Here is a 27,962-nt window from a genome sequence, read left to right as displayed (position 1 = left end):
TCTGAGGGGAGGGTTGCCAATAGTGTACAACAAAAATGTATTGTTATTTTGAGTTTTTGTTCTAGGATGAATTAAACTGGGGAAAGGGCCAATACATTTATTTTATTCACATTGATTGACTATTACTAATAAATATGGCCACTGAAACCTTCATATTTAATCAATACGTTTCATCAAATTTAACCTGTTGGAAGTTTCTGATCACGTAGTAGCCTATCTGTATTGTGTGCTGTGGACCGACCACCTTATCACACACAAGACACCAGATAACCAATGGAAGGCCTCATTGCACGAGCCAACGGACTCCCTGGCAACGTGTCCCGCGCGCTCATTGGTAGAAGGTTGGAGAATTCAACTTTGGGACGATTCACACGAGCCATTCGCGTGCAGCGTCCTCTATAAATATGACCGTAGGTGAAAGTGACAGTGTTGACTTGTTATCAACACCGTACTGGAAGGTCGTTAACTGCAGGATGTGGCCTCAGCAATAGCTACGTTGTAATAAACACCTGTAACGAACAGCGTTGGTCAGGAAAAAAGTACATGACCGGTGTTTGAATATTTCTCAATAGGCTGGACTTTATTGAACAATTTTGGGACAAATGATTTGCTGAAGTTGACTGGACGATTGTGGGATATTAAAAATTTAAGATGCCGGCTGATATTTTGGAGAAAACCTCCCCATCTTCTGTTGCAGCCACCCCGTCGAGTGTAAATGGAAATCCGGATAAACCAAGGACTGCCTCAGAGCACAGAAAGGTAGGCCTACAGAAAAGCACAGAAATAAAACGATTCCTTTTTTACATGTCAATTGTTGTTAATAAGTTACGTTACATGTCTAATAATCATGGCGTTTGTTTGTTTCATTTAAAGTCTTCTAAACCAATTATGGAGAAGAGAAGACGCGCGCGAATCAACGAAAGCCTTGGACAGCTCAAGACCCTCATACTGGACGCTCTAAAGAAAGATGTAGGTTTAAAAAAAAAAAGCTTTTATAATCATAGAAATGTATGTCTACGACATATGCTTCTATAATTATGTTAATTTGATGGATTGGAACGAAACTCAAATAGATTATTAATCATGTGTAATATTCTTCTTGATGTCTATTTAGAACTCCAGGCATTCGAAGCTGGAGAAGGCAGACATCCTTGACATGACTGTGAAGCACCTAAGGAATATGCAGCGTCTTCAAATGACTGGTAGGTTTCATTCTAGACGTGCATGTTTAAATTGTATCTGTGACTGGTCCCAAGGTACTATATGCATAAGTCCTACTGAGTATTATATAATTACATTTAAATGATTTTCTGAACAATATATCCTCAAATACATCATATTATTTCACTTTACAGGTGCTATAAGCACGGATTCATCAGTCCTTGGCAAGTACAGAGCGGGATTCAGCGAGTGCATGAGTGAAGTCACCCGTTTTCTGTCCACACGTGAAGGGATGAACATGGAGGTCATGTCCCAACTTCTCAGCCACTTAGCCGGTTGTGTGTCACAGATCAACACCGTAAACTACTCAACTCATCGCCAGAGCCTCACCTACCCTGCGCATCCAGCGCATCCAACGCTTGGCCAAGCCATTGTGCAAATCCCAAATGCCTCGCCTCAGTTGAATGTAATCATGCCTTGCAAAAGTGGCTCGCCAATCAACTTCACGTCCGACGTGGCTAAATTCTACAGCGGACTTCAGATTGTTTCAGCGACAGATGGACAATTCGCCTTTCTGATTCCAAGCGCGGCCCTTGCGCAAATGAGCGTGCCAAACGCCTTACATGGCAATCCAACAGTTGCGGTGGCGGTGTCACCTGTTGCACCTCCCATCACTGCAGACTCCGTGTGGAGACCATGGTAGGGTCATTAGACTGAAGGACTTTTATGCACCATAACACATTTTTTTCTGATATGAGTTGGTATATATTTTTGTATAGGCTGTTCAAACCAATAGTCAAGAGTGATGCTGTTGTTCTTTGATGGAGAATACACTTTTCCATGAGATATATTTTCAGTGATGTCATGATCATGTTTTATTGTTGTGATATAACAATTATTCAAATGCCTTCCTTCAGGAAATCAATAAATTCTTCAAATGAAATTGCAATGTTTAACACCTGAAAATTGTGACTTCTTAACTACATTTAAAGTAATTGTCTATCCTTGACCTAATGATACCCACATGAAAATCTACTACAGTTTTTTTTTTAATGTATTTTTCTTTCAAAAACAAGACATTTCTAAGTGACCTCAAACTTTTGAACGGTAGTGTATATATAGTATACAGTATACTGTAGAATACTAAAGTAAACACAACAATATACTCCAGACCGCAACAACACTACAGTAAATACTACAGTAATATCTGCAAAAACACTACAGTCCATTAAAAACTCTACAGTAATTTCTATAATATATACTACAGTAATTAATTTGCATATACCCTGCCCATTCCCCTCCCCTATATCCCAATTTGTTCAGCTCATAAGTGAGAAACCTACATGACAGGTATAGATCACATATTGTGTTCCATATAGGTTATAAAAAAGAGCAGAAGCTCTGAACTATCCATTCAGACCTGCTACCTACCTAGCTGCCTGCCTGCCTGCCTGCCTGCCTGCCTGCCTGCCTGCCTGCCTGCCTACTTACTTACAGGTTATGGAAAATGTGCTATTTGAGTATTTTGTTGAGGACAAAGCCCCCACTACTATGTCAAAGATAATTGTAAAAATTGACTATAGTAAATACAACACTAATGTCTGCAAAAAAACAACAGTAAATACTACAGTATACGATAGTGATGTCCGCAACACTACAGTAAATACTACAGTATACTATGGTGATGTCCGCAACACTACACTAAATACTACAGTATACTATAGTCATGTCCGCAACACTACAGTAAATACTACAGTATACTATAGTCACGTCTGCAACACTACAGTAAATACTACAGTATACTATAGTCATGTCCGCAACACTACAGTAAATATTACAGTATACTATAGTCATGTCTGCAACACTACAGTAAATACTACAGTATACTATAGTCATGTCTGCAACACTACAGTAAATACTACAGTATACTATAGTCATGTCCGCAACACTACAGTAAATACTACAGTATACTATAGTCACGTCTGCAACACTACAGTAAATACTACAGTATACTATAGTCACGTCTGCAACACTACAGTAAATACTACAGTATACTATAGTCATGTCTGCAACACTACAGTAAATATTACAGTATACTATAGTCACGTCTGCAACACTACAGTAAATACTACAGTATACTATAGTCATGTCCACAACACTACAGTAAATATTACAGTATACTATAGTCATGTCTGCAACACTACAGTAAATACTACAGTATACTATAGTCACGTCTGCAACACTACAGTAAATACTACAGTATACTATAGTCATGTCCGCAACACTACAGTAAATATTACAGTATACTATAGTCATGTCTGCAACACTACAGTAAATACTACAGTATATACTATAGTCATGTCCGCAACACTACAGTAAATACTACAGTATACTATAGTCGTGTCCGCAACACTACAGTAAATATTACAGTATACTATAGTCATGTCTGCAACACTACAGTAAATACTACAGTATACTATAGTCATGTCCGCAACACTACAGTAAATACTACAGTATACTATAGTCGTGTCCGCAACACTACAGTAAATATTACAGTATACTATAGTCATGTCTGCAACACTACAGTAAATACTACAGTATACTATAGTCATGTCCGCAACACTACAGTAAATACTACAGTATACTATAGTCATGTCTGCAAAGTATTCACTGTAGTGTTTTGGGGGGATTTTAGTCTGCAAAAACACTATAGTGAATATCACAGTAAAGTCCACAAAAAACAACACAATCAATACAACAGTATTTAACCATGGTATACTAGTATTTTGTCATGTGTGTGTACTGTGATTGAATACCCTATTAAGGCTGATCTGAAAAACAGAAATAAATGAAACACAGAATTATCGGATCTTGGACTATGGCACCGAACACAGAACGGCTCTTTCTGGCGAGCGAACTCAAATACTTCCATATGTTGACATCTTCCTTCTCATCCAACCTCACCTCTGAGCTAACATTGATCAGTGAAGGGGCATGCAGGAGTTCTATGAATTAAGATTCAAGCCGGCACTGTAGACGTACACCAACCCATGGTCATGTTCTAGTGCTCTGACTCTAGTGTTATCTTCCCATCTCATCCCTGTTAGCCTCATCTGTCTTCAACTACTTTTTTTCTCTCCCCCCGGCTGGAAAGAAATAACTCCTAGATGAGGTGAGGAACCTGAGAGGTCGTGAGAATGACTCTCAGCCCAGCAGGCAACAGCCAGGTTAGGGGTGGGGGAGGTGGAGAGTCTGTCGGACATGAGCAGGGCTGCCTGCCACAGAGGAAGTTTTGACATACAGGACAGGAGCTGAACATGGGAAGGGAAGGTTCCAGAGGAAGGGAGGGTGGAGAGAGAAGAGAGAACAGAGAGAGGTTCTGGAGGGAGGGGAGAGAGGGTTCTGGAGGGAGGGTAGGGAGAGAGTTGGGAGGGCCAGACGAAATGTTCCTAGCTTATTACCAATAGCCAATGACCATATACATGTGACCATGCAATGACTTTATGGTGACAACTCCATGCATGCTGCTGCTCCGGGTAGAGGTTACCAGAGGGGACAGATCTAGGGTGTGAGTGATGGGCTAAACGACAACAAAAACAAAAGTAACGTCAAGCTACATTTTAAACTGGGTGGTTCGAGCACTGAATGCGGATTGGCTAAAAGCTGTGGTATATCAGACCGTATACCACGGGTATGACAAAATATTTATTTTAACTGCTCTAATTACGTTGGTAACCAGTTTATAATACCAATAAGGCACCACAGGGATTTGTGGTATATGGCCAATATACCACGGCTAAGGTACTCTGCGTTGCTTTGTGCATAAGAACAGCCTCTCCTCAGGCCTCATTGCTTAAGTATACTACATTAAATTTATGAGGTTCAGGAGTGTTATTATGTGCTTTTCAAACTAGATATGCTTTTACATAGGTAGTGGTAAGAAATGATACAGAAACAAGGTAACTTGCGTTTTGCTCCCCAATGTGTGACAATGCTCCGCTCAAATTTGTGAATGTGAGTCAAGCTTGTCATTAAGATTAAAGGGATACACCCAAAAATCACAATGCATTTTGAATGTAACTTGATGGAGGCAAATCAGACTAATAGCTAAATTATTCAAAGTGACCTGAATCCCTATTTGATTTACACACAGGAAGTGCATGTTTGCACATGGGATCTTGGCGGCTTATCTTAGCGACAGGCGGGTAATAGCGCTGCTGTCTATTTAACGGTCTGGCACCCAGCTAATGGAGTGACAAGCACAGTGTGTGTCCAGTGTGTGTCCAGGGTTGAATGCTCCCACAGAGGGCCATAAGGAGAGCTTGACCAGGGGTCACAGGTGCCTGTCACTCTGCCTCACAGGACTGGACTAGCCTAGAACCAGATCTGTTTGTGTTGCCTTGCAACTCTGTTTGGCATGACAATGACCATATGAGTTGGCAAGAAAAGCACAAACAGATCTGGGACCAGGCTTGGACTGGACAGCTCCAATACAACATGCAGTCTGAAATATTCTAGTCCCTCTGTCACTATAGGACACCATTTTGACAACATGAAGAAGGTAGAGCTGGTGGAAAATGAGAGAGCAATGTTTTCCACCAAGTGTTTGTGATTGAATTGATCTATAAAAAAAACAAAGAAATCTGCAATTTACCTCCATGGTCTTATTGTAAGAGTGCAGACATCAGTCTGCAATATAAACTTGTCTGAAAATAATTTTCAATGTGTAGTATTTGAAGTGATACAGGGCAATTGGGCATTTTTGTCACACTTTTAAGATATCACCCTTAGAAAATGGCTGAACACCTTTGGGTTAAATAGATGAGTTTTTTTCAACTTTGGTGGCTCAGTAACATAATTATGTTCCATCATAAAATGTATTTTCATTATCAAACAACTTTCTAACTCAACATATTTTCAACTTGGAAACACAGCAAAATCCCTCTCTCTTCCCAAATAATGTCAGTCAAACCCGCTCCTGCTCATAATGCAGTTAATTAAGTTTACAGTACATCTCTGTTTGACCAAAAACATACCATCCTGGCAATGTGTAAGAGCCCTAAAAGCCAAATAGAGCCTCCCTGATCAGAACTGGCCTTTGAGAAAGGGCCCCACAACACAAAAACAAAGGCAGGCCCCTCAATGGCTCAATGACTCCTCTCTGTGTGGCCCTCTCACTCTTCATAAAGGACCCTGCTCTTGTTTATCCAGGAAGAGGTTTAATGGTCCACAGGGGGGAGGACCATGCTGTCACTTTCACCAAGCTGGGACTAGAGGCTCATTGTTGAGTAGGTCCCAAGACTCCTCTAAGGCCAGGCTACTCTCTTCAGATACAAGAGGACTACTAGCCTCTGCTCAGGTTTGAGTTTCTTCTAGCCAATCGCCAGCTCCTCTCTCAACTCCTTCCTGTGGACCACCTGAAGTATAATGGATGCATTTGGACTGGTGTTGGGTGGAGGCCGGCCTGAGATTTAACAACAGCTGAGGGTCACTCTTCTCAGAGAAATATCAACACTGTTTACCAGTGCTAGCTAAGACATGGGCCCAGCCAGTCTCATTCTTCTCCTTTCCCCTCCTTCCTGCCTCTTTTCTTCTATTCCAGGCCTTCCATCTCGCCCCCTGGGTTTGATGCTCGTTTTTCCCATACCTTCTAAAAGGGAGTATGACAAGCTTTAAGTTAGCTTGGCCTGGCCCCTCAGTGTAATCTGTGATGGATGAGTTGTTGGTCACAAAGACAGTGACATGGTGACAGGAACCCTGCTATGGGAAACTGATCTTCCTGACATGTATCGGAAACCTCCGCTGTGACTGCCTCTATGGTGAATTGGCCTGTATTTTTCTTGGGGGCTGTAACAATGTTTCCAAGGGTGAACTCTATGGGCAAATAGTTCACATGCAATGGTGACGCTAAACAAATGCATAGATTATGCACTTGACATCAGTGGTGAATGAATTCAGATACTTGTGAACTAGAGAATGGCCCCTCGTCAACACATCCTATTCTCTTGTCTTTGAGTTATGAGCTTGTTATTGAAAACAAGATAATTATTCTCAAGGACTTACATACTTGGGCATGAAGGTTGTGCAGATACATGAATGTGTACCATCACAGGCCAGCAAACCCTTTCATGCCTGGGTATGAACGCCTAGATTTCTCTAGCTGTACATGCATAATGCGTTGGTGACTATTAGTGTCCATATAATCTTGTTCATTATTATCCAAAAGGCAAACACAGATCCTAGATCAGCACTCCTACTCTGAGACACTTTTTGAAGGTCCTATGCTGTGTTGTTTACTTAGCTTTTAAACAATGTTGTCAAGTGGCAACATGACAATCTGACATCTCAACGGTTGAGTTTTTCGCTGTAGAGACGACCATTGCTGTGGAATTATGTCACATGTCTCAAATCAAGGATATGACTACTGCACTTCATCACAAGCTACCAGATCTTCAAAGATGTTGGCTTTGGTGTCTGCTGGTCTCGTTTGAGGGCTCCTTTCTACTCCTTGTTACGTTTGGCTCTCTGCCCATTTGGGGTTACGGCCAGTGCCATAAAGATACACTTTCACGGCAGGTGTCCCTTCAAAGTAAGACAGCCCCATAACTCAGGATGGTTCAGTTACAACCGTGGCCTTTTAGGCTGTCGGTCTTTCTGACGGGGCAGGCAGACAGGAGACTGAAGGACCACGTGCGAGGCATCTGAGGGTGACCATTGAGAAGGCTTGCAAAAGTTGTATGGGGATTTTAGCGGTTTGTATGTATTCCTGACCCAAGGTGTGCTTTAGAGGGGGTTTTAGGGGTGTGTATGTATTCCTGACCCAAGGTGTGTTTTAGAGGGAGTTTTAGGGGTGTGTATGTATTCCTGACCCAAGGTGTGCTTTAGAGGGGGTTTTAGGGGTGTGTATGTATTCCTGACCCAAGGTGTGCTTTAGAGGGGGTTTTAGGGGTGTGTATGTATTCCTGACCCAAGGTGTGTTTTAGAGGGGGTTTTAGGGGTGTGTACGTATCCCTGACCCAAGGTGTGGTTTAGAGGGAGTTTTAGGGGTGTGTACGTATCCCTGACCCAAGGTGTGTTTTAGATGGAGTTTTAGGGGTGTGTACGTATCCCTGACCCAAGGTGTGCTTTAGAGGGGGTTTTAGCAGTGTGTATGTATTCCTGACCCAAGGTGTGGTTTAGAGGGAGTTTTAGGGGTGTGTACGTATCCCTGACCCAAGGTGTGGTTTAGAGGGAGTTTTAGGGGTGTGTACGTATCCCTGACCCAAGGTGTGTTTTAGAGGGAGTTTTAGGGGTGTGTACGTATCCCTGACCCAAGGTGTGCTTTAGAGGGGTTTTTAGCAGTGTGTATGTATCCCTGACCCAAGGTGTGGTTTAGAGGGGGTTTTAGGGGTGTTTATGTGGACTTATGAATGCCTGGCCCAAGGTGTGGTTTAGAGGGGGTTTTAGGGGTGTTTATGTGGACTTATGAATGCCTGGCCCAAGGTGTGCTTTAGAGGGGGTTTTAGCAGTGTGTATGTATTCCTGACCCAAGGTGTGGTTTAGAGGGAGTTTTAGGGGTGTGTACGTATCCCTGACCCAAGGTGTGGTTTAGAGGGAGTTTTAGGGGTGTGTACGTATCCCTGACCCAAGATGTGTTTTAGAGGGAGTTTTAGGGGTGTGTACGTATCCCTGACCCAAGGTGTGCTTTGGAGGGGTTTTTAGCAGTGTGTATGTATCCCTGACCCAAGGTGTGGTTTAGAGGGGGTTTTAGGGGTGTTTATGTGGACTTGTGAATGCCTGGCCCAAGGTGTGGTTTAGAGGGGGTTTTAGGGGTGTTTATGTGGACTTATTGTGGTCCAAAAGGCATCCTGACTAGAAACAGGACTTTCTGATCATGTTATCATTCTCTGAAAATATAATCATATGATTTTGTATCTGTTTGTTGGATCCTCACCTGAAGCATGGTAATTATAGCCTATGTCCCAGATCCGTTTGTGTTGTTTGTGTCCAACTCATATGGTGTTAGCACGACAATGACCACCAGGAGTTGGCAAAACAGCACAAACAGGTCTGGGACCAGGCTGTGGATATTCCTATTCAGAAGCCACCAACATGTCAATCACTCCTCCACAGACTTCGTAGTCTTGTAATGCTGGAATCCTTACAGCTCCACAGTCTCTGTTTCGGTAAAAAGATGAGGGATGGTTCTGGAGAAATGTAACCACTTTCAAGTTCATAGACAGCATTATGGATGCAAGGACTGACCATCCATGAAATCAAATGTGTAGTTTTAACCATGTTTTTAGGCTTTATAGTGTTTACATTGCTTACAAACATTGGAGTAAAACAAGTTTATATTTTGGGTTTTGATGGGGTACGACTCTTGAACTAAGCTCATGAGACATTATGTATAAGTTATATTCTTCAATAATCAATGGGTGTATATAATTTATAAGTCCAAAATTGGATGTAGCAACTAAGGATTCTAAATGTAAGGAGTACCACCATGATTTTGTCTAATAATTATTTGCAGCATGATAGATACGTTGTTGTTTTAAAAAGGAGATTGCCATTCTAATATGGTCTTGGAGCCTCTAGAACTGTTTCTCCACAACTCTTCATTGGAATCCCCATTGACTTGGCTATCTGCAAACTACACTGAATAACAATATAAAACACAACATGCAACAACTTCAACGATTTTACTGAGTTACAGTTCATATAAAGAAATCGGTCAATTGAAATAAATTCAATAGGGCCGAATCTATGGATTTCACATGACTGGGAATACAGCTATGCATCTATTGGTCACAGAAACCTTAATAAACTAAATGTAGGGGCGTGGATCAGGAAACCAGTCAGTATCTGGTGTGACCACCATTTGCCTCATGCACCTCGACACATCTCCTTCGCATAGAAGTTATAAGGCTGTGGAATGTTGTCCCACTCCTTTTCAATGGCTGTGCAAAGTTACTAGTTACTGGTGGGTACTGGAACACGCTGTCATACGTGCCAATCCAGAGCATCCCAAACACCCTCAATGGGTGGTGACATGTCTGGTGAGTATGCAGGCCATGGAAGAACTGAGACATTTTCAGCTTCCAGGAATTGTGTACAGATCCTTGCAACATGGACTGTGCACTATCATACTGAAACATGTGATGATGTCGGTGGATAAATGGCCCGACAATGGGCCTCAGGATCTTGTCACGGTTTGTCTGTGCATTCAAATTGCCATCAATAAAATGCAATTGCGTCCGTTGTCCGTAGCTTATGCCTGTCCATACCATAACCCCATCCCCCACCATGGGGCATTCTGATCAAACTGTTGACACATCAGCAAACCGCTCATGTAACAGTATAACTTTAGTCCGCCCCCTCGCCGGGCTCAAACCAGGGACCCTCTGCACACATCAACAACTAACACCCACGAAGCATCGTTACCCATCGCTCCACAAAAGCCAGGGGAACCACTACTTCAAGGTCTCAGAGCAAGTGACGTCACCGATTGAAACGCTATTAGCGCGCACCACCGCTAACTAGCTAGCCATTTCACATCGGTTACACTCACACAACGCCATACACGCTTTCTGCCATCTGCGTTGCACAGTTGAAACCTGTGAAGAACACACCTCTCCAGTGTGCCGGTGGCCATCGAAGGTGAGGCTTTGCCCACTTTAGTCAGTTAAGACGCCGAACTGCAGTCAGGTTAAGACCCTGGTGAGGACAACGTGCAGATGAGCTTCCCTGAGACGGTTTCTGACAGTTTGTGCAGAAATTCTTCGGTTGTGCAAACCCACAGTTTCATCAGCTGTATGGGTGGCTGGTCTCAGACGATCCCGCAGGTGAAGAAGCTGGATGTGGAGGTCCTGGGCTGGCGTGGTTACAAGTGGTCTGCGGTTGTGAGGCCGGTTGGATGTTCTGCCAAATTCTCAAAAATGACATTGGAGGCGGCTTTTGGTAGAGAAAAGAACGTTAAATTCTCTGGTAACAGCTCTGGTGAACATTCCTGCAGTCAGCATGCCAATTGCACACTTCCTCAAAACTTGATACATCTTTGGCATTGTGTTTTGTGACAAAACTGCACATTTTAGAGTGGCCTTTTATTGTCCCCAGCACAAGGTGCAGCTGTGTAATGATCATACTGTTTAATCAGCTTCTTGATATGCCACACCTGTAAGGTGGATGGATTATTTTGGCAAGGGAAATATCCTCGCTAACAGGGATGTAAACACATTGTGCACACAATTTGAGAGACCTTTTCTGGGATAATTTATTTCAGCTCATGAAACATGGGACCCACTTTACATGTTGTGTTTATACTTTTACTCAGTGTATAATTGAAAACGACAATAAAAATATTGAAATGGGGAATCTCCATTGAGATACAACAAAGCATGGGTTGCATGCATAATAACAAACACTCCATCTGGAGTGTCCCAAGTGTCACAAACAAAACCAGGATCTCCGTTATAAGAGCAGGTCTCTCAGGTCCCTCTGTCCAGGGATGCAGATTCATTCTACCTCAATAATTGTAATTTGATGATAAGAAGCTTAAATTCTCTTGTTATGGGAGGCCACAGAGGAGACTGGGTGAAGAGCGGTGCAGCTAGAAGAGATTACAATTTGGGCCTGCTCTCCTCGTCCACTTAACATCATGTAGACCTATTGTCTTTTATACGAGTGAATTGATATATGACCTTGTTGATAAAATTGGGTCTTATCTCTATGATGTCCTGACCTGAACCTGTTAAAATTACAGTCTCACAACAAAGGCTATAACTGCCACAGAGGCTATAACTGCCCCAGTCTACAACTGCCCCAGAGTCTACAACTGCCCCAGAGGCTATAACTGCCCCGGAGTCTATAACTGCCCCAGAGTCTATAACTGCCCCGGAGCCTATAACTGCCCCAGAGTCTACAACTGCCCCAGAGGCTATAACTGCCCCGGAGTCTACAACTGCCCTGGAGGCTATAACTGCCCCGGCGTCTACAACTGCCTCAGAGGCTATAACTGCCCCGGAGGCTATAATTGCCCCGGCGTCTACAACTGCCTCAGAGGCTATAACTGCCCCGGAGTCTATAACTGCCCCGGAGTCTACAACTGCCCCGGAGGCTATAACTGCTCCGGAGTCTATAACTGCCCCGGAGTCTATAACTGCCCCAGTTGTGTATCGTCTCAAAGCCTCTGACCACAAATGACGGCCATAACCAAAACCCTCTCCTCAGGTTGTAGATCTCAGACGACCTCTCCCCTTTGTCCCCTGAACTCTGGTCTTCCCTCTCAGCCACTCTCCTCTCCTTGGCTGTCCTAAACTCTGTGGGAAACCTCTCAGCACATTTGTGTCATCTGGACATTGTGTGTCCTGGGAGATAATGCCCCCACTTTGAGACCCTGCTTCCCTTCCATACAATCCCCACCCTCCCAGCTGAAGAGGTGCGGTGTGAAGTATGGTGCCCAGCACTAACTAGCCTATAAATGAAGGACTGGGGGTTAAAAGGTGGTTTTCAACCAGCCTCGCAAGACAGCAGCACAGCATCTCAACTCCCTCCCCACTGCTGTAAATTTGTCATTCCATCACTTCTATTCCCCTGCTAATCTGGTAACTGTCAGTGATGGTCTAATGGATCTCAATAACTGATTTGATGGTGATGATAACTCTAGAAAGGAGATAAGAGAGGGGTCCCGGTCTGGCTACTTGACCTCTCCTCAGGACATCAGTCATTACCGCTGGTAATTGGGTTGTTAGCCGTATGGTTGTAGTCAAGCTAATTTACAGTCTGATTGATTTATGTTGATGGTAGTATTTTACCTGTAATAACTGTCCCTAAGTGCAAATAAAGATGGTAAACTTTATACCGGTGCAACGCTGCTCTGCATTCCATACCGAGTAGCTGATTGATTGAAAAGATAAGTTTTAAATGAATTCTAGATTTGAGTTCAATCAACAAAATGCTAAACCTCAAATTCAATATGTATTTTGGGGTTAGTCTCCAGCTTCGTCTTAATGGCTGAATAGACTTGTTGTGCACCAAAGCTATAGGCAGCTGGCCCCAGGCCTAAGCGACAAAAGCGGTTGCTTAGGGCCCTAGTTTTAGGAACTTCTATTGAGAGTAAGAATAGTAGTACACCAAGCGCAATTTCTAAATTCGGCTGTGCTTCAGCAGTAGTTGCTAGTTAGTCTAGCCAGCTATCTAAACTTGAAGTTATCATTGCCAAAAACAAACCGGTATGCAGGACACATACCCTTACCTCTAGGGGGCCCTCAATGATTTTGTTAGTAATTCTCACTCAGATATCATACTGTATTAACGTGGCATAAGTCATTGCAAAATGTGTAACTACGCCCCATGAGAAAATGTGTAACTACGCCCCATGAGAAAATGTGTAACTACGCCCCATGAGAAGATGTGTAACTACGCCCCATGAGAAAATGTGTAACTACGCCCCATGAGAAAATGTGTAACTACGCCCCATGAGAAAATGTGTAACTACGCCCCATGAGAAAATGTGTAACTAAGCCCCATGAGAAAATGTTTAATTACGCCCCATGAGAAAATGTGTAATTACACCCCATGAGAAAATGTGTAACTACGCCCCATGAGAAAATGTGTAACTACGCCCCATGAGAAAATGTGTAATTACGCCCCATGAGAAAATGTGTAATTACGCCCCATGAGAAAATGTGTAGAATTGCAGGAAATTAACTTTCAAACTTACATTTTTCTCTCCGCTATCAAGAGGGGGACCGATAAAATGTTTTACTGCTAGTTGGGGGTCTCCCCTACCAAATCTCGCTTAGGGCCCTTAAAAGGCTAGGGCTGGCCCTGGTTATAGGATCAGTGATATTTGAGTGAACACCCCAGTACTTATATTGTGCTCATTTGGTGATCATTAGATATGTGTATTGGGACAAATATTTCCCCACAATTCATGTTTACCTCTTAGTTTTGGTCAAGAGAGGATTACTCTGTTTCATGCCATCCCTGGCAACTTTGGACACTGCTACTTTGTCATTTGAATTGTGATGTCAGCTCAGACCAAGGACACAATTGACCCGATGACCCCTGACCCTTATAAACCCTGGGGTTAGAGTGCTTTATTCAAGGTGTTGCCATCTGTGGGCCCCACTCATCCCTTTCCCCCTAACCCCCTCCTTCCTCATCTCTCTCTTTTCTCTCCCTCTCCCTCATCTTCTCCTGTGTCCAGGGGCAGAGGGGTGTGAAGACGGGTCTCTGTGGACGACTTGTTTGTCTCGATCAACTTTTAAACCCCAGAATAAAAGAGTGAGAGAAGCTCTTACATTGATCTCCATGGGGGAGATGTGTATGCACCTACCCCCATGCTTGTGTTTGTTGGATTTGTGTTCCAGAATTTTGTCTTCTCTGATTTCGCTATAACATGTTTGATCTTTTGCAGGGTCTTTCTTATTTAAATTATTCATAATAAATCATAATACAAGAGTTATTCAAATATATTTCCAAATGGATTACTGCTTAGATTTTTTTTAAATCATATCCATATGCTAACTGCATTGATTACTTTAAAATGGAGAGAAACAAGGTTACCACATTAATTATATTGTCTTCCACAGGAGGATTGATAGTTTTATAGATGTTCAATTAGCCATACACAGATTGTCAGTTTAATTAATGAAGACTAATCAACTACACAAAACCACAAAGTTCATTGCTGGGTGTGGTTGAAAGCTGTATGTGAATTTGTTGTTGCATGTCAACAGAGTTACCATCTACTACATCTAAACATGTGTGTTGATGTTTGAGAATCTACAGATAATCTACAAGTGACAGAGGTGCCGAAAGCACGAGTCAATTTAAGGAACATGGCCAGTGAAGTGAATGGAGGAATAGAGTCATCTGCTGGCAAGAGCATACATTGCAGTAGATATATCTGTTACTATATTATTGTGTGGATGGTACTATGTTCATTACATAGTCTCTAGAACATTAGGGATGAACTTTGAACCTCGCAAGGGATAGTTCATCCACCTCTCTTATCTCTCAGCTATGAGTGGGAAACACCGTCAGCCTGGTTGTCAGTTTTGAGTTGAGTTATGTCTGTACAATATTGACATTGGCAGTAGGAGAGTTTTGTTTAAGCTCATACCAATACTGCTTGTGTCTGCAAGACATCATATTATAAATTATTCAAAGCCAATACCTTCAAAATTAAATTAAATTCAGGTGGAATTCACTCTCATCTCATATACAGTATGTTGGTATATAAAATATTGTGTGTTTGATAAAACTCTATGATGTACGTAGATGGATAAAGAAAATCCAACCTGCTTTGAGAAGTTATTGCAAAGCTTCAGCCCATGTGCTGATGAACACCATTCACACAGTGAGAGTTATAGTCCCATTGCCACACTGTGAAGATTCTGCCCAGTCCTTTTTCATAATGTACTCAGACGTGGTGCCGTCCCCTTCTTTGAATTGCACCATAAGTCTCAATGGGGAACATTTAGTCACTTTGCACTTGATAGTCATGTTGTCGTTGATGAACTGGACAGTACACTTGCTAGGGTTTGGTTTCTCTTCCAAGCCTTGGAAGGTGGTGGCTTTGGCTATAGAAGAGAAATTACCTGGACACACCAGCTGGTCCCTCTCTAAGGAGACCAGACCCTGTCCTCTCAAAGGCTCAGGGCCTTTACAATACACATTACTCAGGTCCTCCACCAAGTGACCGTGCTCCGACACATAGTCATACAGATATAGCATGTGGCAGTCGCAGCTCCAGGGGTTCCTGCGCAGTCTCATCACGTTCTCGTGTAAGAACGCGTCAAAGAAGCCCTGAGGAAGGGTCTGAAGGTTGTTCTCTGAGAGGTACAGCTGCTCCAAGAAGGCCTGGTCCTCAAACAGCATGGCCTCCAGAGAGCTCAGGTTGTTATTCTGCAGGTGGACGATTTCAATCTTTGTGAGATCTTGGAAGATAGTTCCCGGCAGCGATGTGAGCTGGTTCTCCGAGAGGTCCAGGTTTTGCAGGCCCGTCAGGTTCCGAAAGACATCCTCTGGAAGGTTAGTGAGCTGGTTCATTGACAGAAACAGGTGTGTGAGACTGGTTAGATGGCCGAATGAGTCAGGCGAAAGCTGAACCAGCCTGTTGCCTTTGAGATCCAGCTCTTTCAAGCCAACGGGAAAGGTTCCAGAGCTCACATTTGTGATCAAGTTGCTGCGAAGGTTCAGCTCCTCTAGTTTCTGTAAATGTGAAAAGACACCCTGAGGGAGGTAAGATATCTGGTTTCCCTGCAGGCAAAGCTCTTTCACGTGGGAGATGTTGTGGAAAGTGTCGGGCAAGAGGACATTGATCATATTGTAGCCCAGTTTGAGGGACTCTAGCTGGGACAAGCCGCTGAGGAGCTCATTGTCCACCCCTGTGAGCATGTTCAGGGACAGGTCAAGAGAGTGAATACTCAGGTTCTGGAAGAGCTGCCTGGGCAGGTGGGAGATGATGTTGCCCTTCAGCTGAAGAGTCCTCAGCTTCTGAAGTGAACTGAAGAGGCCGTCATTCAGTGACTTGAACCTGTTGAAGTTGAGCAAAAGTTTGGTGAGGTTTCTCTGTTTGCTGAAAGTACCTGGGTTCAAACAATCCAGCCAAGAGTTGCCGCTGATCTCCAGCTCCTCGAGCCCGGTCAAGCGATCAAAGGCCATGGTGGAGACATCCTGCAGCAAATTGTTGAAGAAGACCAGCTTGGTGAGATGGCGGCTGTACTGCATCGTGATCGAGCCCAGGTGCGTCATTCCCGTTGTCATAATGACCAACTCCTTCACCTGTGTGGAGATGTTCATGGGCATGCTTCTCATGCTCTCCTCAGAACACATCACCTTAGTCGACGTGAAACACTGGCATCTGGGAGGACAATTTATGTCGGAAGTGTTCCCTTGGTAAGAGAGGTGGAGCATCAGCCATAACATGGAACCAAAGTCTTTCCACATAATTCACTGTAGAAATAGAATGAAGAGATTTTAATGTATATTGTATATTATAATATTTCAAATAACTCTGTTCTTTGAGTGAGCACATTGAGTACAGTGGGCAAAATGGAACACTTTTCCCAAATGTATTGGGTGAAGGGAATTACAATTCAGCTTTAACTTCCTGACTGATGTCTTGAGATGTTGCTTCAATATATCCACATAATTTTCCTCCCTCATAAAGCCTCCCTGATATTTAGCATTTCACAGAAAGTAATGCTATTAGCTAACCATTTTTAAGACATAGCAGGGCCATTGCTGACTGTTTGATAGTCTGTTTCTTAATCTCATAATCAAGAAAAACAGTCATAACATACCTGTGTTTTGTATCTTTGTTTAGAATTCCCACAAAGCAGAGGAAATAAGTTCCCTTGTGGATTTGAGGGCTGAGTCCAACTGAGTCCAACACTGTGCAAATCCACCCACAACATACCTACATTAGGCAAGACAAACCCTTTGGCTGTTGGACAGATTCTGTCATTCAATCATTAGCTCACAGGGGACGGGGACGGGACAGTTTCCAAAATCAAATTGGGTTGCTGAGAATCAAAGTGGTTGTACACTACAGTGGTTGTACACTACAGTAGATATAGGGGTTATAGGGCCCATTTTGGAGACACTCTACACTGGTCATTGGGCGCTGCACTGTGACTGCCCTCTGAATCAGCCTAAAGTGTGTGTGTGTGTGTGTGTGTGTGTGTGTGTGTGTGTGTGTGTGTGTGTGTGTGTGTGTGTGTGTGTGTGTGTGTGTGTGTGTGTGTGTGTGTGTGTGTGTGTGTGTGTGTGTGTGTGTGTGTGTGTGTGTGTGTGTGTGTGTGTGTGTGTGTGTGTCGGACATGTTGGGTTCAGGAAGCAGAAGAGAAATGTCCATCTCAAAGTATTATTTTATACCAGGCCATGTGCAAACACTTTTACCAGAGACCTTCCTAAAGCAATCAAGTGACTCATAGTACATTGCTCATCACATTCTATTACAAACAGTAGCAAATAATCCTGCAGCATCTGGAAATTTTGAATTATTATGTGGATTATAATTAATGGACATTTTTTGTAAGGGTTGCTACATTTCTCGTTAGGGAACATTAAGTCTGACATTTTAAAGTGGAAATGACAAAGCCATTTTAATCATTTAAAATTTTCAGCAACATTGTGATCAAATTAAGATTCTAGTCTTTAATTTCTCTCACTAATTTTATGAAGTCATATTTTAAAGCTAAATCTGTCGAATTTGGAATCATAAAAAAATGATCTGTGTCAAAGTCGCTGTCTTCGTTGTAGTTGTAGAGTTCTGAAGGTCTAGTCAAATGATTCCATTCATTAGAATAACATCACAGTGTTCTATTAATTGTATGAATACGATTCTGTGGTGATGCCCTCTCTGTCATCATGTATGAAATGATATGGTTCTGATGGAATTTGTTAGATTAGGTCTTTATGAAAGCAGGTTTGTGTGTCTTTTGTTTTTATGTTGTGTTGTTTTCTCAAGTGCGAAAAAGGGCTAGAAAAGGTTTCATTCATTACGTTCATTCATGATCTAAATACCTGATAGACTGAGCATACCATTGGAAACGTGCTTTTTCTATCAAGTCATTGGTAGCCTACGACTACATTTTCTTGATCAACTCAATAAAACCCTTTGATCATGAAATAAAATAAATAAAAACCCGTAAAAGAAACTGGTGTCACACTTCACTGCGCCCTTTTAAAATAAGGACAAAACACTTCCATTAGGCGGCAATTACAACCCTTATCCAAAATGAATGGAATTCCAGGACATTCCTTCAGGTGGCCTCAAAGGATGCGCTGTGTGTAGACTAAATCAGGGAGGTAATGCAGGGGGGTCCGACAATGTATGTATGTGTTTTTATGAATATCGCGAGCAACAACCGAATAAACACATTTTGAATAACATAGACTACCTACAGTAAAAAAAAAAAAGAGGAGATCTTCATTCTAATAATGTCAACTTTCTTTTTTCAAGCCTAATATTGAGCAAATTACACTCATTGAAGCCAATTACACTCATTGGAATATCTGACATAGGCTTTGAAAAAGCATGTTTTGCCATGGCTAACCTTCGTTTAACCATCAAAACTGCAGCTCTTACCAAAAATGTGTTTGCAATTACCTTTCCAGCTATTAGGCTATATTAGAGTTTACACTTCCTCCAATGATTATGTGGGTAGGTCAAAATAATGGAAAAAAACGATCTCCCAAATCTATTCATTTTTAAATGTTGATTTGCCTACTTCTTCTTGCTATTACCATTCAGCTGGTGATAAGACAAGATATGATTAAAATGTTGATTTGCCTACTTGTCCTTGCTATTACCATTCAGCTGGTGATAAGACAAGATATGTGATAAACACGTGAGGTGGGGTCTCCCTGGGTCGCCGGTTTGCCTGGGAGGGGGTCCCTAAATTACTAAATATAAAAAATATAAACAACACCTTTACCATAGCGCCAAATAAGCACAGGTTGACGTTAATTAGGACGAGTCCTGTCCTGGAGACAGAACGGAGGGATTTCTGATAGATGGGCCAGCTGAAAAGTCCAAATTTGCTATATTGTACAAAGTCTTGAAAACAAAAATATTTTTGGGGTCATGATCTAAGGGCTAGGCATTAGGGTTAGCTGTTTGTTTAAGGTTAGGGTTAAAGTTAGGGTAAGGTTTAAAATCAGATGTCATGACTTTGTGGCTGTGCCATCTATTGACCACTCTGCGGTGCTGCCTCCAGAATAAGATAAGATTCATGATAAAAAACGCTAAACTGCCAACCAAGCGCAGACTGATATATCGAAGATGTTATATTATATTGATAAGAAAGTAAAGTGACCGCCCCAACAATGGAAAATGCATGTCCTAAAGATGGAGGAAGGCGGGAGGAGGCGAGATCACGTGGGACCATTCCAACGAGAGGGTGGATACGCGTGTGACTGGGCAGAATTCCGAATTCCGAAATAGAATAACTGTTTTCAAAGTTGCCGAAATGCCACGTGCGTCCATTTATCAGTGCATTCGTAATAACCTAACCATTACGAAACTTATATTCGATCAAATAAGGCTCTTGTAGTAAGTTAGCAATTCCATTTTTTATTGACCAAATCCGACACTCTCATTGGCCATAAAATAATAACCTCACTTCGTGGTCTTATTTTCGTGGACAGATTTTGGGCGGAGTAAACCCTCTCGCTTCATCTCTTCCTCTCTGGCTATACCTGAAGTTTTGAGGACTCTTCTGGAATTTGGGATTTTATGTGGATTTTCTGTGAATACTGAGTGGACCCAATTGGTCTCTTTTATATTATTCAGGATTAATCTTTAATTTATTAACCATTTATTTGGTGAAATGGCAAACGCGGGGATACAGCTCCTTGGATTCGTCTTGTCTTTTCTTGGCTTCATCGGGTTGATAGCATCCACGATCATGGCCGAGTGGAAACTGTCATCCTATGCTGGGGACAACATCATAACGGCGCAAGCCATGTACGAGGGCCTTTGGAAGTCTTGTGTGTCACAGAGCACTGGTCAAATCCAGTGTAAAGTGTACGATTCACTGCTCCAACTAACGGGTAATTTATTACTTTAATTTATTTTTCATGCTTTACAGTACTATAAAAACAATAATAAACGACTTATCAATACTTTTTTCATGGTTCAAAACGTAGTACCAGAAGGCCTATAAATTAATCCACATCTGTAAAGTGTTCATAAAATACTTGATACTACTCCACTGTTGGAGCTAGGAACACAAGCATTTCACTACACCCGCAATAACATCTGCTAAATATGTGTATGTGACCAATAAAATGTGATTTGAAATAAATTAATCTGATCCATTTACCTTTGAAAAAAATACATTAACCTACAATAGACTAAGTGAGGTTTAACAACCTATCCCCCAATACTACAGAAGATCTCATGCATGTACAGACAAGCCTTGAGAATGCCAAGGATAACCATCATGCCTGCTCCCTGTGGTAACAGATGAAAACACCTGAACTCCATCTACACTAGGTTTAAAACCCAACCCCATTGTGCACCATTGTCTGATACAATTGAAATCTGAAGTCCATATTAATTTAAAATCCAATGTCTTAACAAATGTTTGAAGAATGTTTTAATAAAGCAATAATGCAGTGTAGTATATTGCCAATATACCACGGCTAAGGGCTGTTTTTATGCACAACGCAACAAGGAACGCCTGGATACATTCCTTAGCCGTGGTATATTAGCAATATACCACAAACACCAGAGGTGCCTTATTGCTATTATAAACTGGTTACCAGCTTCATTAAAGCAGCAAAAATACATGTTTTGTCATACCCGTGGTTTACAGTCTGATATACCATGGCTTTCAGCCTATCAGCATTCACGGCTGGAACCACCCAGTTCATAATATACATTCAGCATTTTCCTCGTCAATTGAACTTGCATTTTTTTTTACATTCAAGGTGATGAAAGCTATAATACATTTGCATTCCTGCCCAATTATCCCTTTTCTATTATAATTTTATTAACTCTGAATACATTGAGAATATAATATTCTCCATGCAATCTGACGTTGGCTATATGTAGGCCCTATGACGTATGTAATAACATGTAATGGCATAGTAATGACATAATCATTAAAGCTCAAATATGAAATTCTATTGTTGATTGATTGTGTCTTCTGGCCTTTCTCTTGCTCCCAGGGATGGTGCAGGGCACACGAGGTCTCATGGTGGGGGCCATCCTGTTGGCTGGCATTGCGATCCTGGTGGCCATGGTGGGCATGAAGTGTACCACCTGTCTGGCTGAGGACCAGGAGAAGAAGGACAAAGTTGCCCTGACTGGAGGAATCGTCATCATTATCGCAGGTGGGGGTTTATAGTCCACACAGTGCCATGCAATAGATCTTTATTCATCTATTTGCATGAATATTGTTCTTCTTCTTTTGTTTGTTGCTGAAACAGTTCCCGACTTGACACACCAAAGAAAGTGTTATACAAAGGTGTTGACTAAAGAAAAAACACACTGGAAGTCATGCTAACTAGTAGTTAGTACCTCACCCACATGTTTAAACATAGTAGGGGTACTTACTTTTAAACTTGATGTCATGCTTCCTCTGCCTACCTTGTAATTTCATACTGCATTGCAAGCCCACATTTTTTTCAACCAGATTCTTTCTACATAAATATCTATTGATGATTTTTCCTATGATGTTGTCCTCCTGTCACATAGGTCTGTGTGCTCTGGTGGGGACTTCCTGGTACGGGAACAGAATAGCAAAGGAATTCTACGACCCCTTCACTCCTACAAATTCCAGGTGTGCTGTCATCATCATTTTGACCGGGGACTAGAAAGGCTTTGTTTGTCCTTGGGGAGAATCATAACCAAGCTGGGTTTTGCGTAAATTATGCAATATATTACGATTGTGTGAATATTATAGATACGCAATATTTCATGTTTGCAGTTGTGCCTCTATACATACCTTACCATAATCAATGTTTAGTTCTTGATTGATATTGTTATTGAAATGTCTATCTGCAGGTATGAGTTTGGCAAGGCCCTGTTCGTAGGTTGGGGCTCTGCTTGCTTCACCATCATAGGTGGAGCCTTCCTCTGTTGCAACTGCTCCAGTGAAGGCTCAGGAAAGTCCTCCCGCTACCCCCCGAACCGCTCTGCTGCCCCACCAGGCAGAGACTACGTCTAGAGCCTGGGGATATCCAGGAGACCAGGGTCGTGTTCATTAGGGTAGACGTTTCAAAATGTTGTGCAATGGAAATTGAAAGCAAGCCTTTACTTACTGGTCAGGTAGTGCCTTCCCATTTTCACTCCATTTAAGTCCGTTTTCCTCTGTTTTGTGCTGAACATGACCCACCTCCATCCAGCCACTCTCTATTCTGGGTACAGCACTGCCTAGGGTCAAAGCTGGGGTTATTTTTGTTGATTTGATGGTTGGTTTGGTTTGATTCATGATTTCTATTATTTTCATTTCTGGTTGTTTTACTGCGAGACACTCCACCAGCAAGCAATATATCCATGATGCATACATACAGTACTCTATTACTATTTTCACACTATCGATTCAACCCAAACTGCACTGTGCTGGATCTGATGTTTTCTTTTCACACCGTTCATGATTCCAGCAACTATGGTGGATGCGTAACGAGGACAGCACTGTTCAGCTCGGCCCCACTTCGTTCAGCTCAGTAGTGTGAAAATAGTATTTGTGTGTAGTTTGAGATGTACAGTGCATTCGGAAAGTATTTAGACTCCTTGACTTTTTCCACGTTTTGTGACATTACAGCCTTATTCTAAAATGGATTAAATTGCCCCCCCCCCCATTTATATAAGTATTTAGACCCTTTACTCAGTACATTGTTGAAGCACCTTTGGCAGCGATTACAGCTTTGAGTCTTCTTGGGTATGACACTTCAAGCTTGCCACACCTGTATTTGGGGAGTTTGTCCCATTCTTCTCTGCAGATCCTCTCAAGCTCTTTGTGTTAAATGCTCTACAACAAAGCTTTCTTGGTGTCCAACAAGCTTTCTCTGCCCTTAACCCTGTTCTGAACACCTCAAAAACAAAGGTCATGTGGTTTGGTAAGAAGAATGTCCCTCTCCCCACCGGTGTGATTACTACTTCTGAGAGTCTAGAGCTTGAGGTGTCACCTCATACGAGTACTTGGGAGTATGGCTAGAAGGTACACTGTCATTCTCTCAGTACATATCAAAGCTGCAGGCTAAAGTTACATCTAGACTTGGTTTCCTCTATCGTAATTGCTCCTCTTTCACCACAGCTGCCAAACTAACCCTGATTCAGATGACCATCCTACCCATGCTAGATTACGGAGACATAATTTATAGATCGGCAGGTAAGGGTGCTCTCGAGCAGCTAGATGTTTTTTACCATTCGGCCATCAGATTTACCACCAATGCTCCTTATAGGACACATCACTGCACTCTATACTCCTCTGTAAACTGGTCATCTCTGTATACCTGTCGCAAGACCCACTCGTTGATGCTTATTTACAAAATCCTCTTAGGCCTCACTCCCCCCTATTTGAGATATCTACTGCAGCCCTCATCTTCCACATTCAACACCCATTCTGATAGTCACATTCTGTTAAAGGTCCCCAAAGCACACACATCCCTGGGTCACTCGTCTTTTCAGTTCGCTGCATCTAGTGACTGGAACGAGCTGCAACAAACACTCAAACTGGACAGTTTAATCTCCATCTCTTCATTCAAAGACTCAATCATGGACACTCTTACTGACAGTTGTGGCTGCTTCGTGCGATGTATTGTTGTCTCACCTTCATGCCCTTTGTGCTGTTGTCTGGGCCCAATAATGTACATACCATGTTGTGCTGCTGCCATGTTGTGTTGCTACCATGCTGTTGACATGTTGTGTTGCTATCATGCTGTGTTTCATGTGTTGCTGCCATGCTATGTTGTTGTCGTAGGTCTCGCTTTATGTAGTGTTGTGGTGTCTCTCCTGTCGTGATGTGTGTTTTGACCTATATTACATATATTTTTTAAAGTATAAATTTAAATTTAAAAGTATAATTAAATCCCAGCCCCATCCACGCTGGATGCCTTTTGCCTTCCGGTAGGCTGTCATTGTAAATAAGAATATGTTCGTAACGGGCTTGCCTAGTTAAATAAAGGTTAAATAGAAATGTATATCAGGTTGGATGGGGAGTGTTGCTGCACAGCTATTTTCAGGGCTCTCCAGAGATGTTCAATCAAGTTCATGTCCAGGCTCTGGCTGAATCCTTTGCCCCAGTCTGAGGTGCTGACCGCTCTGGAGCAGGTTTTCATCAAGGATCTCTCTGTACTTTGCTCCATTCATCTTTCCCTAAATCCTGACGAGTCTCCCAGTCCCAGCTGCTGACAAACGTCCCCACAGTATGATGCTGCCACCACCATGCTTCACCGTAGGAATAGTGACAGGTTAACTCCAGACGTGACACTTGGCATTCAGGCCAAAGAGTTCAATCGTGGTTTCATCAGACCAAAGCATCTTGTTTCTCATGGTCTGAGTCCTTCTCCCCCGATTGCTCAGTTGGGTCTGGCAGCCAGCTCTAGGAAGAGTCTTGGTGGTTCCAAACTTCTTCCATTTAAGAATAATGGAGGCCACTGTGTTCTTGGGGACCTTCAATGCTGCAGAATGTTTTGGGTACCCTTCACCAGAACTGTGCCTCAACACAATCCTCTCTCGCAGTTCTACAGACAATTCTTTTGACCTCATGGCTTGGTTTTTGCTCGGACATGCGCTGCCAACTGTGGGACCTTCTATAGACAGGAGCCTTTCCAAATCATGTCCAATCATTTGAATTTACCACAGGTGAACTCCAATCAAGTTGTAGAAAACTCTCAAGGATGATCAATGGAAACAGGATGCACCTGAGCTCAATTCCTCATAGCAAAGGGTCTGATTACTTATGTAAATAAGATATTCCTGTTTTTACTTTTGTTACATTTGCAAACATTTCTAAAAACCGGTTTCCGCTTTGTCATTGTGGGTTATTGTGTGTAGATTGCTGAGGATTTAAAAAAAAAAATCAAATCCATTTTAGAATAAGGCGGTAACGTAACAAAATGTGGAAAAGGGGTCTGAATACTTTCCGAATTCACTGTAGCTTGCTAATGCTGTGAGCAGTATCTTCTCAAAAATGCACTAAAATACAATGGTGTAAAGTACTTAAGTAAAAAATACTTTGAAGTACTACTTAAGGCGTTTTGGGGGGTATCTGTACTTTACTATTTATATTTTTACAACTTTTACTTCACTACATTCCTAAAGAAAATAATGTACTTTTTACTCCATATAGACACCCAAAAGTACTCGTTACATTTTTTATGCTTGGCATGACAGGAAAATGGTCCAATTCACACACTTATCAAGAGAAAATCCCTGGCCATCCTACTGCCTCTGCTCAGGCGGACTCACTAAACACAAATGCTTCTGAGTGTTGGGGTGTGCCTCTAGCTATCCAAACAAATAAAAAATAAGAACATTTTGCCATTTAGTTTGCTTAATATAAGCAATTTGAACTTATTTATACGTTTACTTCTGATACTTAATAAGGTTTCATTCCAAATACTTTTAGACTTTTACTCAACTAGTATTTTACTGGGTGGCTTACTTGAGTCATTTTCTATTAAGGTATCTTTACTTTCACTCAAGTATGACAAATGGATACTTTTTCTACCACTGCTGAAATATAAATGTGATTTATTTTACTGTGCATTTGTGGGTTAGAATATTACAAACAAATAAATAGGATTGGGTGGTTACTATACTCTTATGCTATTTTTTTAACATAAGTGTTTACCTAAATAGTTTTGTTTACATTGTATTTTCTGAGCTGCATCAAATTATGCCCCATTTGTATTTTTACCAGAGTTTGTTAAGTTCTGTGTGATAATAGAGAAATAAACCTTGCTGTTGTTTTTAAAGGTAAGATTGTGTAACACAGTAACTAAATTAGATCTATAGTTCTCCTGTCTCCCGTTAGCTCCTGCGTTTTATTTTGAAAAGGGAGTTGTCTCGACTTGATTTGTGCGGATATACCTTGTGCCTGCAGTAACACGCCTCTGAGGGTCTTTAGAACATTTGAGAGGAATTTCTAGAAAATAATTTATATTTAAAAATCACCATTGAATTTTCAATAGATATGAACATGAATATCCCACTCTCAATTATGTTGACAATATTCATGTTTATTTAACTGTATCCAAATGTAGACTTAAACTAGTGAAATAAAGAATAAACATTCTCATCCTTGATGTTCCAACATGCGTACTGTAGACAAAACCTTTACTCCTCTCCAAGGAAATCATAGGTAACTTTCTTCCAGATACTATCTTTAGAATGGGTTTCAGTACAGTCGTTGGTTTCAGTAAACAATCCTCAGCGGTAAAACGTGTAACCCCAGGGTTAGGATTTCACGGCACGCCCAGTCATCCTAACAGAGCCAAGATGCTGGGAAGTGACCAAATTAAAAGGTATTCTTCATATCTCCAACAACCTGCCTTTACATGTTCCTGAAACCTTCTCTCTGCTGGGAGAGGGAGTGGTCCTCTGAATTCAGCCGCAGCCATCCAACGTCACCTCTATTCACCATATCCACCCATGTTAGAATTCAATCCACTGACACAACTTTACTTATGAATGTTAGAGCAGGTAATTATAGTTAAATAACTAAAGTGATATAAAAAAAAATAGATGGTTGTGATTTTTCTATTGAAATAATGCCATGTATGTTCTTAGCACTATCACTAGGCTGGTGTTTAAAACCCGAGTTGAGTTTTCCAGTTGCAGCTGTGCCTCTTTAACTGTCCAGTACAACAGTATAGGACTATAAAGCAAGTGCACATGACCTCCTGGATCTGAAGGGGGTCACAAGAACAAATCAGGTTGGCTATCGACTGATCCAGAAACAGTGCCTAGCTCCAGGGCCCTATCTCCTATGTACTTCTCAGAGGTCTGAAAAATGTGGATACGTATGAGCCATTTGTTATCTTTAACCTGATAGGTGGAATGCTAGCCATATTTCTCAAACCCATCTACACCTTTCAAATCAACTAAGGTGCTTGGGGGCTGCTGCTCGAGGCAAAGGTTTTCTCTTTTGCACTGATTCCTTAGCAGACAGCACCACCCTCTGGTGCCACCTATAATTTATGTTTAGTATTGTACTAGATGTTCATTGTTCATCGGGGAAAATGGGACAGATATCCTTGGGAGATCAAAGTTACACTGTAAAAGCCAGTAAGACTGAGGGCATCATTCCAGGGTTTATATCATGAAAACCATGTAGCAACCCAATCAATCT

The 27,962-nt window shown here is 41.9% G+C and overlaps 3 protein-coding genes across 3 annotated transcripts; 2 read left to right on the top strand and 1 right to left on the bottom strand.

The window, feature by feature from the left end:
* The first annotated feature begins 84 nt into the window (after nt 1–84).
* On the top strand, nt 85–2,090 carry LOC118395090 (transcription factor HES-1-B-like). Its single transcript, XM_035788877.2, has 4 exons — nt 85–759; nt 874–969; nt 1,115–1,202; nt 1,356–2,090. The coding sequence occupies exons 1-4, from the start codon at nt 652–654 to the stop codon at nt 1,862–1,864; spliced, it is 801 nt and encodes a 266-aa protein (XP_035644770.1). The 5' UTR covers nt 85–651; the 3' UTR covers nt 1,865–2,090.
* A 9,319-nt stretch (nt 2,091–11,409) lies between these two features.
* zgc:153913 (carboxypeptidase N subunit 2) lies at nt 11,410–17,572 on the bottom strand. The gene is made up of 2 exons (XM_035787657.2): nt 17,454–17,572; nt 11,410–17,103 (listed from the first exon to the last, which is right to left on the bottom strand). The coding sequence occupies exon 2, from the start codon at nt 17,095–17,097 to the stop codon at nt 15,499–15,501; it is 1,599 nt and encodes a 532-aa protein (XP_035643550.1). The 5' UTR covers nt 17,098–17,103; nt 17,454–17,572; the 3' UTR covers nt 11,410–15,498.
* Nucleotides 17,573–20,080: 2,508 nt separating this feature from the next.
* On the top strand, nt 20,081–26,911 carry cldn1 (claudin 1). The gene is made up of 4 exons (XM_035788876.2): nt 20,081–20,709; nt 21,832–21,996; nt 22,361–22,445; nt 22,670–26,911. The coding sequence occupies exons 1-4, from the start codon at nt 20,487–20,489 to the stop codon at nt 22,830–22,832; spliced, it is 636 nt and encodes a 211-aa protein (XP_035644769.1). The 5' UTR covers nt 20,081–20,486; the 3' UTR covers nt 22,833–26,911.
* Nucleotides 26,912–27,962: the final 1,051 nt, after the last annotated feature.

The sequence above is a fragment of the Oncorhynchus keta genome, chromosome 15, assembly GCF_023373465.1.
Source record: "Oncorhynchus keta strain PuntledgeMale-10-30-2019 chromosome 15, Oket_V2, whole genome shotgun sequence".
NCBI classification, from domain to species: Eukaryota; Metazoa; Chordata; class Actinopteri; order Salmoniformes; family Salmonidae; genus Oncorhynchus; species Oncorhynchus keta.
The sequence above is the reverse complement of the archived record's forward strand: the minus strand, read 5'-3'. Positions and strand labels throughout refer to the sequence as shown.